At 31.9% G+C, this 16,933-nt stretch overlaps 1 protein-coding gene across 2 annotated transcripts; it reads right to left on the minus strand.

Annotated features, from left to right (window-relative positions):
• LOC114169797 (TMV resistance protein N-like) lies at positions 1-8,609 on the minus strand. Of its 2 annotated transcripts, XM_028055105.2 has the most exons (5): positions 7,915-8,609; positions 6,557-7,670; positions 2,288-2,563; positions 947-2,065; positions 1-868 (listed from the first exon to the last, which is right to left on the minus strand). In XM_028055105.2, the coding sequence occupies exons 1-5, from the start codon at positions 8,424-8,426 to the stop codon at positions 338-340; spliced, it is 3,552 nt and encodes a 1,183-aa protein (XP_027910906.2). In that variant the 5' UTR covers positions 8,427-8,609; the 3' UTR covers positions 1-337. The 2 variants fall into 2 exon arrangements, with proteins under 2 accessions (XP_027910906.2, XP_027910908.2); XM_028055107.2 differs by lacking the exon at positions 2,288-2,563.
• Between the last annotated feature and the right edge of the window lie 8,324 nt (positions 8,610-16,933).

Genomic DNA, 16,933 nt, shown 5'->3' on the forward strand with positions numbered 1-16,933 from the left:
CTACTTCTTTCATTGAACATTTCCCTCATAACATGCATCACTGAATTCCCCCAACAAGGACCAAGAAGCCATCTAACAAAATGGAACTGAAATTTAAGCTAGACTTAGGGAATCAAACTACAGAACTGTCAAACTGCAGAACGTAATACGAACCACACATACTGACTGTTACAGAAAAATGTAGTTCTAAATATCTTCGTACATTTGAATGGGTACCATGAGCAATATTGCAACAAAATATCTCCTTTACATGTGTTTGAATGATCCTATCGCCATAGCGAACCTAACAATATGCATGCCAACAGAATCATGAAATTGCAGTGGAAATGCAGCGTTGTTACTTGTTTTCTTCAATTGCCAAAAGTTCGTTCTTCAAGGCCGACGAATTTCCACCATGCATCATTGCTAAGGTTGATAACTCTAGATCCAGATCATATATCAGACGATACCCCCATTTCTTCACATTAATATCAAAGTCATTCCCGATTATGGCTAATATTTTATCATAGAACCATGAGTACTGACATCGATTGAATTCATGTTCATTAAAAAAGGCTATCCACATGCAATCTGAAAATTCGTCCATGATGGCTAGATCATCATGAAGAACCATCTGAATCTTACTGCCATTATATATTCCTCTTGCTTTTGAAGGACACATTGGTGACACAATCCCCCTTCTGCACTGAGCACCGAATACTACACAAAGCAAAGCAGCCACATAGTTATGCCCATAGCGAGATGCATCAATGCATGATATCCCGCTATCCTCCTGATGGTTGAAAAAGCTTGGTATTTCACTTCCAGGAATAACACTTGAAAACATTGGATTCATTGGCATGGACAACGGATCTACGCGGCGTTGCGCCTGGTACCAAAGAAAAAACTGTTAGTTCCTGGAATTTACACACAAAAATAGAGAAAGAGAAAGAAGGATCCTACAGACCTGAAGTATTTGTATCATCCATGAAACAGTCATTCTCGTGCAGCGTTCCCTCTCAATCTCAACTAATTTTGGGCAGTTCAAAACTTCTAAACCTGACTTTATATAATGTCCAGGTTGTTTTTGTGGACCGTCTGTCCATACTGGAGTTTCTGTCGTTGGCCATGGTCGTTTGTAAATTACTGATGGCAAGTAAGTATGTGAAGGGAGCTCAGGCAAATATATCAGTTGCTCGCAATGCCTTAAGACTAAATGATACAGTTTGGAAAGCTCCTTCAGGCTTGGTAGTTTAGAAAAACTGTTTCCACTTAAATTTAGCCTTTCTAATCTGTGAAAACTTCCAACAACATCAGGGATTTCAAGTAAAGCGCAGAAACTTAAATCAAGTTCACGCATGCATGAGAAATAGGGAGAAGGCAAAAAGTGGCTAGCTGAATCTTTATGTCTTCTTGAATGCAACAAGTGTAAAGGCCACTTAAACCACCTTTTCATGATGGATGATCTTACAGAAGCTTCACCTATACAAGGCCTCTTCAAATGACCTTCATCCCTTGCTTCTTCTAAAAACTGGATATAACACAGATTTGAACAGGCCGATAGATTCAGATAACTGAGAGAATTGAGGCATAATATGGTGTAGGGCAAGCTCACAAGCCTTTTGCAGCCTTCCATATTCAAAATAGTGAGTTTTTTTAGATGATGAATGGATGGATTGATCTGCCTCAGCTTCATACATCCTTGGAGATTTAGAATTTCAAGATTTAGGTCCTCTCTAAAATGTGGTAACATGGTAAGACTTTCGCAGTCTTTCAAGTTCAAAAATTTCAGTTTTCTTATATGACCAATGGATGGATGGATCTTCTCCAGTTTTATACAGCTCTCAAGATCTAGTATTTCAAGATTTTGGGTCTCTTCAAAATGTGGCAACTTTATAAGATTTTCGCAGCCTTCCAAAGTCACATAAGAGAGTTTTCTTCGAAGACCAATGGATGGATGGATCTCCTTTATTTTTGTACAACTTCTCAGACTTAGCCACTCAAGATTTATGGCCTCCCCTAAATCTGGCATCTTGATTAGGTCTTCTGAAAAAGAGAGATCCAAACGCTTCAAATTGTGTAAAGGCTGAAAGACAATAACAGGAAACAAAGTCAATAATCACACTTATCTTTCTTTTGTTGACTTGCATATACTTGTACAGGTTGAATGATACATCTCTTGAAATGGCATGTGAATATATATCATAACATTCATATAGCATAACATATCGAATTTTTAAAACAATCATAAAGCTTAGATACTTTGATTGTTCATATAAAATCAGAAAAGAACAATACGTAACTATACCTTTGTATCTTCCCATAGTTGCTCGATATTGCTATAAGTCAGGGACAATGAAACAAGCTTGTATGGTACAAAACGAGATGGCAAAGACTTAAAAGGATATCCAATCCAACATAGATATCCTAATTCACTAGGAAGATAGTCCAGGATTCCGGAAAAATATGCACCATTGATCTTGAGCAACTTAAGATGACTCACGTTTGAAAACGCATCTGCGTTCAAGGTTGTTTTACGGTATTCAAACTTATTACAAACTACGGCTTCCAGATTTTCTGCGGGCTACAACATTGAAAAGTGGAAAGAAAACGTTAGAGCATTCATAAGTGTTTGCATACATTTATAAGTATTTGATGAGAGGGTGAAGAACTTGTTATATTTGGGGCTAATTGTTTACTTTCATATTCCTCGTTTTCAAATGTTGAACTTTGCTTCAAAATAGTTGATGAAATTATTTTCTCCTCCCACCTTTTATTTCCACCAATTCTAAGAAGTCTTCTCATTAAATTTGACATCTTAATTGATTATCACCTCCTTCATCTTTAAACTGTAAACTCTACATATCCAATTTGACACTAAACTATTACAAATAAAGATATATCATCCACTGTTCAAGCTTTGTTCTCTCTTTAGTTTGGAAACTTGAGCATAAAAACACACCCAAAAATTTTAAGATGATTCACAAAAGGGTTTTTCTGCTCTAAACTTCAAATGGTATCATGTTCCAAACAAACTTTGTTTTGCATCTATTCAGCATGCAAATTGTTGTATTAAAATCCTTCAGGGGAAAAAACTCTTTAGGCGTTTCTTTCTCAAACAACACAAACTTATGTCACCGTTTTATCTTGCCACCAAGTTGAGTTTTCTTTCAATTCTCAATTCTCCACTCTCGATTCTCAATTCGAAAAGTATACTCGTAATTCAAAAGTTGTCCAATGTTGAACATATTTTCATCTAGTTTTTCTACTTAAAGAGTGTCATGAATTACCTTATCTCATTGCTTTTTTGTAACTCCAATGTTGTCTTTGTCTTCTTCCCTTTACATTCCATTGCCTAATTTAACTTGTGAGGCAAATGAGGATTTCATGTTAACAAAAGCTTTTGTATCTCTGGTCATGTGACTATTGCACTCTTGTTCAAATATCATATGTTTTTATGCTCTCGTGTAGTCTTTTAACAACCTAAGAACAAATTTCCTTCACCGTATTCTGCTTTAACAAATAAATTATGTTATTGATTGTGAAAGTGACAATCCTTTTTTAACAAGCAAAAACGCTTTGCAATTATTACATTATGACTTTATTCAAGCATTCGATCTAGGTGGGTTTTCCTCCACCTCTAAAGAACTCATCAATATTTGTTGATTCGACTTTTTGAGATTACTCCATAAGTTTAAATTGAAAACATAACACAACTATTTGGTCGTAGGATCTAATTTACTTCATCAACCTTTGAACAAACATTTAGTTTCTTCTATAACATCGACCATATATAGTTAAAATTATTCAGTCAAATTAGTAGTAATTAGTAAATCTTTTACCAACAATTCTTCAATAATTGATTGTATCTCCATGGGAGGACTTCATTCAATCACTAATTCAGAAATCTATTGGAATATTCACTCAAACATTCCTTTTCTTTCACTTTTCTCATTTTCAAAATCTCTCTCAAGAGATTGAAGTTTGATTGTTCACACCCTTTGAATCTCCTTCAAACTCTTGTTGAAAAGTATCTCGTGCTTCCTTGATTTTTTTGGCCTCATGATCTTTTGAAATTTGTCTAGTGAGATATTCATACCTCATTTAGTTTATTGTTGTTGCAAAGATCTATAACTCTAATAACACTTTGCTGGCACAATAAAATTGTTGCCTATATAAAAACTTAGAACAAAAGGAAGATAATTTGGGTTTTTAATTTATGTTTTTCTTATAGTCTCGAGTGCATTCACAAACATTTTAAAGATTGATGTAAGGCCCACTTTTATTGAGTGCCCTAATGTTAAGGGCTGCCACACTGTTGGGCCTAAACGGCTGGCCCATAGGGTGCCAAGGCCCCTAAAGCAGCCAAGGTCCTTCAATTGCAAGTCATTCTGAAAAAATCAGTACCCTAACTCACCCATTTTCTCTCCACAGAACCTCTGTTAGGGTTTGGAGATCTAGCCAAGTTCAAGTGAGCTCAAACTCCGTCTCCCGTAAGTTAGTTCTCGAACCTAGCCTTTTTAAGTTGTTTTCGTGGTTTATGTTGGGACTCACTGTGTGAATCCAATCTCCTTTGTTGTGCCACTGTTTCAGTTCATATATCTGTCCTTGGAGCTACCGGTTTCGCTGGCTTAAGAGTCGAAGTCCAATATTAACCCTTTTCCAGGTAAGGAAGCTAGGGTTTCACGTTATTTCTATTTTATACGATTAATGTTTGTGAAATATGAGAAAAGATTGGGGGAAAACGTTAGTTTTTTGTATATTTCTGAGTTAGGGGTTCAAATATTTATGAAACTGTGATATTTGACGTTATTTCTCGTATTTTGATAAGTCGCACAGTCGCTGGGCGAGTGCCCTGGGTCGTTGGGCGACTGCGTATTTTTCTAATATGCACAGTTTTAGTAAAATTGACTTTTCCGAGTCATTAACCGTTGGATTGAGCTCAAATTTTGACATGTGGTTCATAACATGCTATTTTATGGTTTGATCGGTTGGATCATCTATTAGATGTTTGTAGCTTGAGAAATGTGTCACGCATTACTGCAATGATTTTGGTTTTGTGATAATAAATTTTCTTGGGAATTTTGGTGTAAGAATTATGGTTGTGGGTTGTGCTTGATTGTATGGAATTGCAAGTACTTAAATGTTGGCACTCATTTATTTGGGATGAATACTATTTTGTGATATATGTATGTCTTGGTATGCATTTATAAAGTATGAGATGAATGAATTTGCATGAGTAATGTGATTCATAGATTGTGAATGATGATCTTGGATAAATCTTGGCATGCGATTTCAATGAAATGATTGGTTATATATGTGGTCATGAATTCGGTATGAACAATAATGTTACATTGATGGCATGGTATTGGTATGAGGTGAGTTCTATATCCCCGAATTGGGAAGAATGGGATGGTATGAAATCAACATGGAATATGAATCAGGATGGTTACAAAGGATGGCGTGAGGTGTTAAATGCATCATCAATATTACTTGTTTGTTTGGAATGTGATTGGTATGTTGTCAGTACGTAAATCCACGAGTCTCTAGGTGAGACTTCCTGGTGGTGCTTTAGTCGTCGGGACGTAATTTCATGGCCCCTGTTAGTCGAAGTCCATGGTGGTGTCCCATCTATATAATTTGGTAAGGATTCAAGGTAAGGTTAGATCTTGACACTCTAAGGAGTCAGTTAGTCTCACTTAGAACGGATTGACTCTTGTGGTGAGACAAGAGACCTGAAACTCATTAAGGGCTAACCTTGTGTGTGGGGATTGAAACATTGTAACACTTGTAGGGTAATCCACCACAAGTGCAAGCATCCGCTGAATCCGACCAGATTATATGTATCCGGATGAGTCGAGTCGAGTCTTAGTGTATTGATTGGAAGGTCATAACATGCTTGGATGATGTATGTATATCGGACTGTGAAAGTATATTTGATTGTATGATAAAATCTTTTCGGCTCTAGCGTACCCTTTGCTTGTTTGATTGCTTTGTATGTTGCTCTTTTACCTTTGCGATGATCATCAATTTATTGATGGGAGCAAATGCGAGAGGTACTCATGGTCAACAGGGGAGAGATGATTCCGCTGCATAGTCTACTTGGGTTAGACTTCATGTTCTTCTTGGGTTTTTCTTAGGAGTTATGCTTATGTTCCAAGACCGCGTTACTATTCTATCCTGTGTGACGTTCCCTTTCAATATGGGACGTTACAATTGACGAGTTTGTGTTTTAATAGTCAGAAAATATAAAGACTTATCGATGCCTCCAAATACTGCTTAAAAAATCTTCATTAATCATTTGACAACTATTAAATTAAAATTTTGACAGAAGAGAATTCAACTGTTACTCTGGTACACCAAGAGACTATCAATCATCAAGTTGACCAAACTTGATGTAATAACCTAAATGACCAATTTGGTTAAATATAGAAACCTTAAGGAACCAAAAATAAAACTAGTAAAACTTAAAAGGAACACACTGAAACTTACTGTTAAACAAGATAGCACAATTCTATATTTTATATCCCAGATAAATGTGAACATAATAAAATTTTGTAATTGAAAACTATTGTACCATGTTATTTGACAATATTTTTTGGAGATCCTTGCTGCTCCACACTCTGCTCCAGTTTCTTGGCTCTTTAGGTGATATTTCACGAACAATGGACCGGCCCAAGTCTATCAACAGGCGATGCATTATAAGTCTCCCATCCTTGACGATCAAGAGTGATTTATTTATGAGAACTTTCAAGCCATAGTCGGGATAAAATCCACGAAACTTTAGAATTTCTACTGCATTTTCCACTTCATAATTATGGAGAAAGCAAGAAATGTCTAGAAATATTTCCTTGTTTGTAGAATCCAACGCTTCAAAACTTATTCTCAGCACATCCATAATCTTTTTACTTTTATTTTCTCTTAGCATAGCTAATGCACTTCTCCATTGTGATACACTTAGACCAAATAATGTTGAACCCAATATTTCAAGTGCTAAAGGATGACCTTGAACATGCCATAGTACCTCATTTGTCATCTTTTCATAATCACTCATAATAATATTAGCTTTGAAAGCATGTCTACAAAATAATTGAACGGCCTCTTCTTTCTCTAGTGGTTGAACTTGGTGAACCTCATCTACTCCATGTATCCTCAATATTTGTTCATCCCTAGAAATTATGATGATTATGCTCCCTCTACCAAGACAATCACGTAACATAGTGTCTCGATTCCCAGTAAATATCTTTAGCTGTTCAACTTCATCAACATTATCGAGAACTATAAGTGATTTTTTACGTTGTAGCATTTTCCATATCAAATAAGTTCCTTCAGAAACATTGCAAATCTCTTCATATTTTTCATTTAGAGAACAAGAAAGCAATTGCTTTTGTACACCTAATGTACTAGAATCTCCATATATCTGGTTCACATCATCAATATAACAAGTAAAATCATATTGATGACAGATTCTTTCGTATAAAGCACGAACAAGAGTAGTCTTTCCTACTCCACCCATTCCACTGATTCCAAAAACTCTAACATCATTACTTGACCCCATATATAACAGTTTTTCCAATTCCTCGACACGAAATTGCATCCCAACTAGATTATCATTTGGAAGACTAGAAAATTTATGACCCAATACATCTGTCACCTTTTGAACAATTTCTTCAATCACTGCATATTGTGGCCTGCCATTTTAATGAAAATAAGGAATGTCAAGTCATCACCCAAAAGAACCAAATAGGTAAATTATGTTACTTCTTCAAGACATTAAACCTCTCTCAAGTGTATTAGGATAACAAATTGAAGAAAACCACGAGCAAGAGATTTTTGAGAAGATATATGTATAGATATATGGTAGGACTACCTAAGTGTTAGAGACATATACGAAGTAAATTTAGATTTATGATTAAATGAGAGAAGATAGCTTACCTATTTCTAATGTCCCAGCCACTCAGATTGGCAACTTGTGTGAGAGCTTCTCTCCATCTCTGCACTTCCTCCATCCCTTCATTATCTTCTCTAAATCTTTCTTCGAATTCGACAAAGGGTTTCTCGTAATAGCCACTCTGTTTTCGCACATCTGACGGATCCACATCATAAAAAATAGGTAGAACATGTCTTCCCGGTGTTTCAACCAAATAGCAAATGTGTGCAAGTTCACGCAAGCACCAAGTGGAGGAAGCATAGTTCTTAGAGAAGACCACGATGAAAATGCGAGACCCTTCAATGGCTTGTTGCAGTTCCGGTGCTATGGATTCACCTTTCCTGAGATCTGCATCGTCTTTGAAGGCATGGAAGCCTTTTCTACGAAGAACTTGGAAGAGAAAATCAGTGAAGTTGTTTCGAGTGTCTTCACCTCGGAAACTCACAAACACATCATATATTCTTGTGACTTGAGATGATGAAGAAGAGCTGCATTGCATGATGGCTTTAGAAGGCATTGCAAATGACAAAAATGGAAGCAAACTTGGTGACTGAACAGTTAAGATACGAAGTATGGACAAACAATTGAAGAAATATACATTGACAAGAGTCTTGTGGGCGTTGAGTTGGTCTTTTCTTGGAAATTTCTCCCACTTTGTTCCTCGTAATTGCGTTCATCAATTTTTAATTCCCATCCATGACTTCTGTTGGGTGTTTCTCCTCCGAACCAACCTCAAGCATATTTAAAATGGAAAACGAATTGTTGACAAAAGTTTATTTTAACAAATTTTGACAAATTATTACATGACTTTTGTTTTCTCTTTAATTTTTTATTTCAAAAATTATTTGGATCATTTGTATAAAATTTAAAGAAAATAATTTTTTAACAACTAAAATTTGACAATTTTATTTTACAACTTGATCTGTTATGGTTTTTCATCTTTTATTTCTTTTTCATTTTTTTTAAATTAATTAAAAGATGTCACTTCTTACGAAAAAATTATCAAAATTTAATTATTAACATATCATTGTCCAAAATTTAAATATTGTTTGGATCATATTTGTGTAAAATTTAAATATTGTTTTTTTTTTTCACTTTCCATATGAACGATTTGGTGACAAACTTTATTTTAACAAACTTTGATAAAGTCCTATATAACTTTTGTTTTTTTTTTCACGTCATTTTCCGTTCATATGCAAAGTCAGAGAAGATAATGTTTAAATTTTATAAAAACATGATTAAAATAATTTTTGAAATAAAGATATTAAAGAGAAAACAAAAGTCAATGTAAAACCTTGTGAAAGTTTGTTAAAATAAACTTTGCCAACAAATAGATTTTCTTATTCATCTGCAAAAGAAAAGAAGACAACATTTAAATTTTACACAAATATAATCCAAATAATTTTTAAAATAAAAAATAAAAAAAAAATAAAAAACAAAAGTCACGAAGTGCTTTGTTAAAATAAGGTTAAAATACTCCGTTGGTCCTCGTTTTTGTAGCAAAATCTCAATTTGGTCCTCGTATTTTTATTAGTCTCAATTAGGTCCTCATTTTTGTAAATTAGTATCAATTAGGTCCTTTCCGTTAGTACAGTTAAGTAGGTGCCACGTGTCAGCTTCTCTTTTTTTTGAATTTTTTGAATTTTTTTGAATTTTTTTTGAATTTTTTGAATTTTTTGATTTTTTTTTTAAATTTTTTAATTTTTTAAAATTTTTTAAAAAAAATATTTATGCCACGTGTCACTTCTGTAATGTGCCACGTGTCAATCTAATATGGTGACACGTGTCAAATTAATGTATGAATCTCAATTTGGTCCTCATATTTGTTAATTTGATTTGATTTCAGTCCCAAATTTTTTTAAAATAATTTTAATTTCATATGCTCCAAATTTAGAACAAATTTAATTTTTTTATAAATGTAATGATGATACTTTTATTACAAGTGATATTTCTATTACATATTTTTAACAACATTTAATTTATTTAAATTTATATTTTACATTAAACTTTATTTAAATTTTATTTTAAAATTATAAATATATAAATTAATAAATTTATATTCGAAATATTTGTATAATATTCAATATCAACAATATTTTAGAGTTGGCTTAAAAATAACAATTTTATAAATTCAAATTTAAAATTTTAAAATAATTTTATAAAAAATTAAAATAAATATATTTAAAATTTTAATATTAAATATAATTAATATTATTAAAATATTTAATTAAAATATCAATTTTAATAAAAATAATCATAACATTATATAAAAGTAAAATTTGGTTTAAATTTGGAGTGCCTGAAATTGAAAATTTTTAAAAAAATTTGGGACTCAAATCAAATCAATTTAACAAATATGAGGACCAAATTGATATTCATATATTAATTTGACACGTGTCACCATAATAGATTGACACGTGGCCAATTACAGAAGTGACACGTGGCATAAATATTTTTTTAAAAAAATATTTTAAAAATTTAAAAAAAAAATTTAAAAATTCAAAAAAAAATTCAAAAAAACGAGGAGTTGACACGTGGCACCTAATTAACGGTGTTTGTTCTCTACTAACGGAAAGGACCTAATTGATACTAATTTACAAAAATGGGGACCTAATTGAGACTAATAAAAATATGAGGACCAAATTGAGATTCTGCAACAAAAATGAGGACCAACGGAGTATTTTAACCTTAAAATAAACTTTGTATACAAATCATTTTCGGAAGAAGAAAAACCGGTTACCGAAATTACCTTCTTTCACCAGTACACCTCACACACAGTTGCCGAAATTCAAAACCTAATTAAAGTAGTATTAGATTCTGAAATTTGGTTAAAAAATTTATTAAATTATGCCATCCGATTAAAAAAATTACTAAATTTCATTAAAAATAATTAACGAATTTCAAAATTCAGTAAAAAAATTATCATTTTTCAAAAGCCGTTAAGAAAATTATAATATTTCGAAGATATTTCATAAATTTCAAAAATTATATATATAATTTTTCTTCAATTTTTTTAAATAATATATTAAGAAAATAAAAAATTGAAAAACAAATAAAATAAAAAAAATGAACATTAAAAAATTAAAAAACCAAAATATAAAAACAAAAATACAAAAATATAAAATAATTATATATATTAAAAATATTAAAAATAAATTAAAAATATATTAAAAATAAATATATTCATTAATTAAAAAACAAGTAATCCTTTAACAAATTAAATAAAAGAATATCGAAATTTAAAAACTATATAAATATATATATATATATATATATATATATATATATTAATGTTTAATTTTATTTTTTAAATATATATTAAAAATACTTAAAAAATAAATTAAATTAAAAATACTTAAACTTTAAATTAAAAAAATATTAATTTTGTTTAAACTTTTTTTTAATTTTATTTAAAGTTTATGTTTTTTAAATTTAAATGTTTTCTTTATTTTATGTATTTGTTATGTTTTCATAGTTCTCAACATATATTTAAAAAATAAAATAAAATAAAATGTTAATATATATATATATATATTTATATATATATATATATATATATATATATATATATTAAACTTTAAATAAAATAAAAATAAAAACGAAAAATGAAAAATTTATTCTATTTCTATTTAATTTTATTTAAAGTTTAATTTCTTTTCAATTTTAATTATTTTCATTTAGTTTGTTATTTTAGATTTTATTCATTTGTTTAATATATATTTCAGAAATAAATAATTAATATGTATGTATACATATAACTATTTTATTTTTTTATTTAAAATATTAAATATATATATATATATATATATATATATATATATATATAAATACATATTTGTAAACCCACTTTTATTTAGTGTTCTAATGTTTAGGGGTTGCCACTTTTATTTAGTGTTCTAATCAGCGTCCTAACTCTCTGATTTTCTCTCCACATAACCTCTTCTAGGGTTTGTTCCTACGCAGTAGCAAGCTTGTCCCACGTTGTTCTTCCTCCATGTAAGTTAGCCTCCAACTCATATCTTCATTCTCTGGTTTGCTTTTGTAGTCTAGTTAGGATTCTCCCTAGCTCACATGCTTAATCCATATCACAATCTTTTTAGCTCGCGAAACTGTGCTAGGAGTTGTGGTGCTTCTCTGTTCATACTCATGATTCCCTTTAGTAGCTCTTTCCAGGTAAGGGAAGTTAGGATTTCTCGTTTTAAAGTCATAACTACTTGTTGTACCTCTATTTCTGTGTTTGAAATGCTTGGGTGCTATTGTGATGGCTTGTAATGTTGCTAAATGTCGTTAGGATTCTGGAATGTGGGCTGCTACACGAGGTAACAGTGGTGAGCACTGGTTTTCTCGCCCAAGCGAGCGTGTCTCGCCTAGGCGAGACTAACAGAGGCTCGCCCAGGTCTTTTGCGCGAGTTGTCGCTCAGGCGACCCATCTTCGTTTTGAGCGAGGGAATGTCTCGCTCAAGCGAGGAGGTCTCACCTAAGCGAGAAAGTGCAGAAGGCCACTATTTATGTTTGTCAAGATCTCGCTTAGGCGAAAGGAGCTCACCTGAGTGAGAGTCCCTCTCGCTTGAGCGAGACCTTTATGCCTGAGTGAGGAGTTGGGCGAGGAGTGTGCTTGTTCTGTTGTTTCTTTGTTCTTGAATGTTGGCCATATGTTTGTATTGATTATACTTTTAAAGCATGAATTGGGTGATTGTGTATGAGTGAGATGATTTATGGTCTATGATGGATGAGTTTGACATGATTTGGGCATGTTGCATGTATGGAATGATTCATGGGCTAAAACTGATGAGTTTGGTATGGTTTTGGTATGGAATATGTATGGAGGTTGGTTATAAATGTTGGCATGAAATTTGTATGCGTAACAGTTACATACTTGGATGGTGAAATATGATTTGTATGTGGTTAGGGCGTAATTCCACGATAGTTTCGTGGTGGTGCCTCATTGGTTAGGGCGTAATTCCATGAGCCTCTAGGTGAGACCTCATGGTGGTGCCTCAGTTGGTCGGGATGTAATTCCATGACCCCTGTTAGTGGGAGTTCATGGTGGTTCCCTATCTATATAATTTAGTAAGGATTCAAGGTAAGGATTGCATCCTGACACTCTAAAGAGTCAGTTAGTTTCACATAGAGCGTACTGACTCTAGTGGTGAGAGTAGCAAGAGGCCTGGAACCCATTAAGGGCTAACCTTGTGTGTGGGGGATGAGACACTGGAACATTTAGCTCGGTAGAGCAGTAAAAGCCGCAAGCATCCGCTGAATCCGACTAATTATATGTATCCGGATGAGTCGTGTCTGAGTCTTAGTGTATTGTTTGCAAGTCATAACATGATTGGTTGGCCTATGCATCTTGAACTATAAAATTCTATGTAACTATATGATAACTCATTTTCTTCTCTAACTTACCCTTTTGTTTGTTGTATGTCTTGCTTATGTGGTTCTCTCTTTTTGTGATGATCATCAATTTATTGATGTGAGCTGATGCGATACATCCTAGTGGCCAGCAGGGAAATGGTGACTCCGCTACATAGCCTGCTTGGGCTGGATTCCTTTTGCTTGGGCTTTTCTTTTAGGGCTACAACCCATGTAATGTCTTGTCTCGGAGTTTCTACTTTGTACTACTGTTGATCTCTTTACTATACTTTGTATCGGCATCGTGGTGTGCCTTGTCTTTTCTTTTGTACCTTGGATATTGTAAGGCGTAATGTTTAGACTCCGGGACCATGTCTCTATATTATCTGTGTGACATGTCATTTAAGTAAGGTATTTATTTAAATGGGGTGTTACAATATTAATATTTTATTTTATTTTTAAAATATATAGCAAAAAATAAAATATTAGACTATAAAAAAATAAAAAAAAATCACTAAAAAGAATTAAACATAACTAATAAATTAGAAAATTAAAGAATAAAAAAAGAAAAGAAAAAGATATATATATATATATATATATATATATATATATATATATATATTTCTTTTTTTTCCTTTTTTAGTTTAAAGTTTTATTATTTTAATTTAAATTATTTTTTAATTTTATTTATTTTATAAGTATTTTTATAATTATTTTATTTATAAAGTTAACATATATATTATTTTCTATTTTATTTTAATTCTGTTTGAAATTAAAATTTTTAATTTAAATATTTTTTTATTTTTGTTATTTTATATTTTTCTATTATTAATTTAAATTTACTTTAATATAATTTGTTAAAAAATTAATAAAAGTAAAAATTAAATATAATTAAAAATAAATAAATTTTAAATTTAAAAAAGTAAATGCGAATATATATATATATATATATATATTTATTTATTTATTTATTTCTGAAAGTAGACTTTAGTATGTATATTTTTTATATTCAGAAGTCTAAATTCTTGATGGGTTGTCAACATTCGAAAACATCTTATCGGAAGTCGATATCTAGATATAATTTAGGGTGCAATATGTGTTAATGTGATTAAATGGTTAAAGAATAATTTTAGAATTTTTTTTTTTTAAGTTGCAGAAGAAATCTTGAAGATAAAGAAATAAAGCCCCTCATTTTCGACAATGTGGTCATTGACAAGTAACTGAAATCAGTAAAAGGGTCCAAACATTGAAACTCAGACCCAAAGAAAGCATAATAGCTAACTCATAATGGTTCTGATTTTTTTCAGTGTTACAAGAGCCAAATTTTGGATTTTTCTTGGGATTTTGTCTTGGGATGTAGTCACAAGGGGATAAGAGTATTCTCACTGCTAACCTGGTTTTGATAAATTCTCTTCTTGTAACTGCTTCCAAGTTTTTCTCCTTGCATTTGCTGAATTGATGGAAAAGTATTGAGCATTTGAGTTTCTGAAATTATAAAGCTAAAAATAATGGCTGATGGTTGTTAAACTTATGACTACATTCTGTCTCTTTTCATTGTTTCCAAATTAATGACATTGTTGTTATTTTTGTTACATGGTATTTATGTGCCAAAATGAAAGAGTCTGGAGTGACGTTATTTCTAATATAAATTTTTAAAAATAAATATACAGAGTCAACGATTGGCTTAAATTATTAATTAAATATAAAAATTGTGTTAGCGTGGTCAGACAAATTCAAATTGAGTCGGTCTACCAAACTAACCCGAAATGTTATAGCTTTTACACCTGGAGGTGAGTTTGGAGGGTGAGTTTTTGGTCCACGCAAAACTAACGCTAATGAATTGTTAGTGTCGGTTTTTTTTCCCATGGGTTTTCTGGAGTTGGTAATCAAACATTTCCTACAGTGGTATGCATTATTAATGGCATTAATATTTATCAAAATATAATTAAATCCTTTTGGTAATATTTTTAATAAAAAAGTAACATTATAAAACAGCTATGTAAAAATATATGTAAAATTGAAAGTTTCTTTTTTTAATTGAGAGAAAACTATCATATCTTAAACACTACGAGAAAACTTCTAAATAATGATCAATTTTAGTGATTAACGATTAGTAACTATAATAATCAATTTATATACCAATTTATAAAACTAAAAATTAATGGTTACTAAAATAGTCAATTTTATGAATACAAAATTATAATTGATCACTAAATTGGTTTTTAAAATTAACTACCATTGTTTTGGCTAACAAAGGAAATTGGTCACTAAAAATTAGCTATCTAGATTTTGGTTATCAAAATGACTTAGTTTCTAAATTTGTCTCTAATTAATTAGTGACCAAATTTAGTGACCAATTATAATTTTTTATTTATAATAGTGATTATTTTAGTAACCAATAATTTTTAATTTTTTAAATTGGTATCTAAATTTGTCACTATAGTGACTAACTATTTTTGATTTCTAAAATTAGTTTCTAATTGAGGATTTTCTTGTAATGGAATAATTTTTGCATATTTGTAGATTTACAAACTAGAGGAAAAAGAACAAACGTAGATTCATCTATTTGATGTAGTGCAATGATTAAATATAAGAGAAAGGATCAAATGAAGCTATAATGAAAGATGAAGGACCATTTAAATCCCTCCACTAAAATCACAACATTAATGATGAAGCTCCTTGTGCCAATTTGGAAGGGAGAAGCTCCATGGAAGGCAGCAGAATGAAGGAGTGGAGACAAGTTTGAAGGCTTTTGTAGCTATGGAGTGTATGGATGGGATGAAAGTCTAGGAAAGAAGACTATCCTAGGGAAGGGGCTAGAGGAGCTAAGGGAGAAAGCTAGTGTAACAATAACTCTTGAGGTAATAGTGACTCTAAAGGTAATAGTGTGGAGTGATCTCAACATCTAGACTATTACCAAACAAAAATAACCCAATACAAGTGGAAGGAGGCCCCATTTATAGTAGGATGGCTGACCATAATAAAATGCAAATACAACACCGAATGAAATGGAAATGTAGCTTGGAGAGAAAGCTTGATCTATGGTCGTGTGATGCAAAGGAGTGAAGGATCAAAAGCCATGTGGCAAGTCACACTCTCCATGCTTGCTCCATGAGGAAAATGCGCACCACCACCTTGCTCTCTAAGTCTCTTTCTCGGCCAAACTTCTAATTGGGCTTGAGTTAGCCCAATTTGAAGGCTAATCAACAAAGTACTTTGGTATTTTTATTCTATAAAACATTGCTTAACATTTGGCCTAAAATAAAGTCTACTTTAATGCTCCAATATGCATCCTCTCATATTTTGATGTCTTCTTCAGCCCATGAGAATAACATATGAAGCCTATGATGATTTTGACCCTCTTGAGAAAAGCCTATTTGGATCTTTCTAAGCATGCCTCTTATTATTAGGCCTTTGAGTGGACTTGGATCTTTAAGAGCATGTGGGCCTATAGTTGGGGCTATGGTGGACTCATCAATTAAGATGGGAGAAACAAATGAAGTCATCAAAACCAAGTCCTCTTTTAGAAGGGAAGTTGTAATGGCATTGACACCAATAATATAAAAGAGGCATTGTTAGATGAAGATTAGATTCTACTCATGGATGGAGACCTAAATTAGTTTACTATAAACAATATTTGGATTTTAGTGTCACTTCCATCTAATCAAAGTG

Source organism: Vigna unguiculata, chromosome 11, assembly GCF_037176805.1.
Source record: "Vigna unguiculata cultivar grain cowpea cultivar isolate G323 ecotype 2 chromosome 11, ASM3717680v1, whole genome shotgun sequence".
Taxonomy (NCBI): Eukaryota; Viridiplantae; Streptophyta; class Magnoliopsida; order Fabales; family Fabaceae; genus Vigna; species Vigna unguiculata.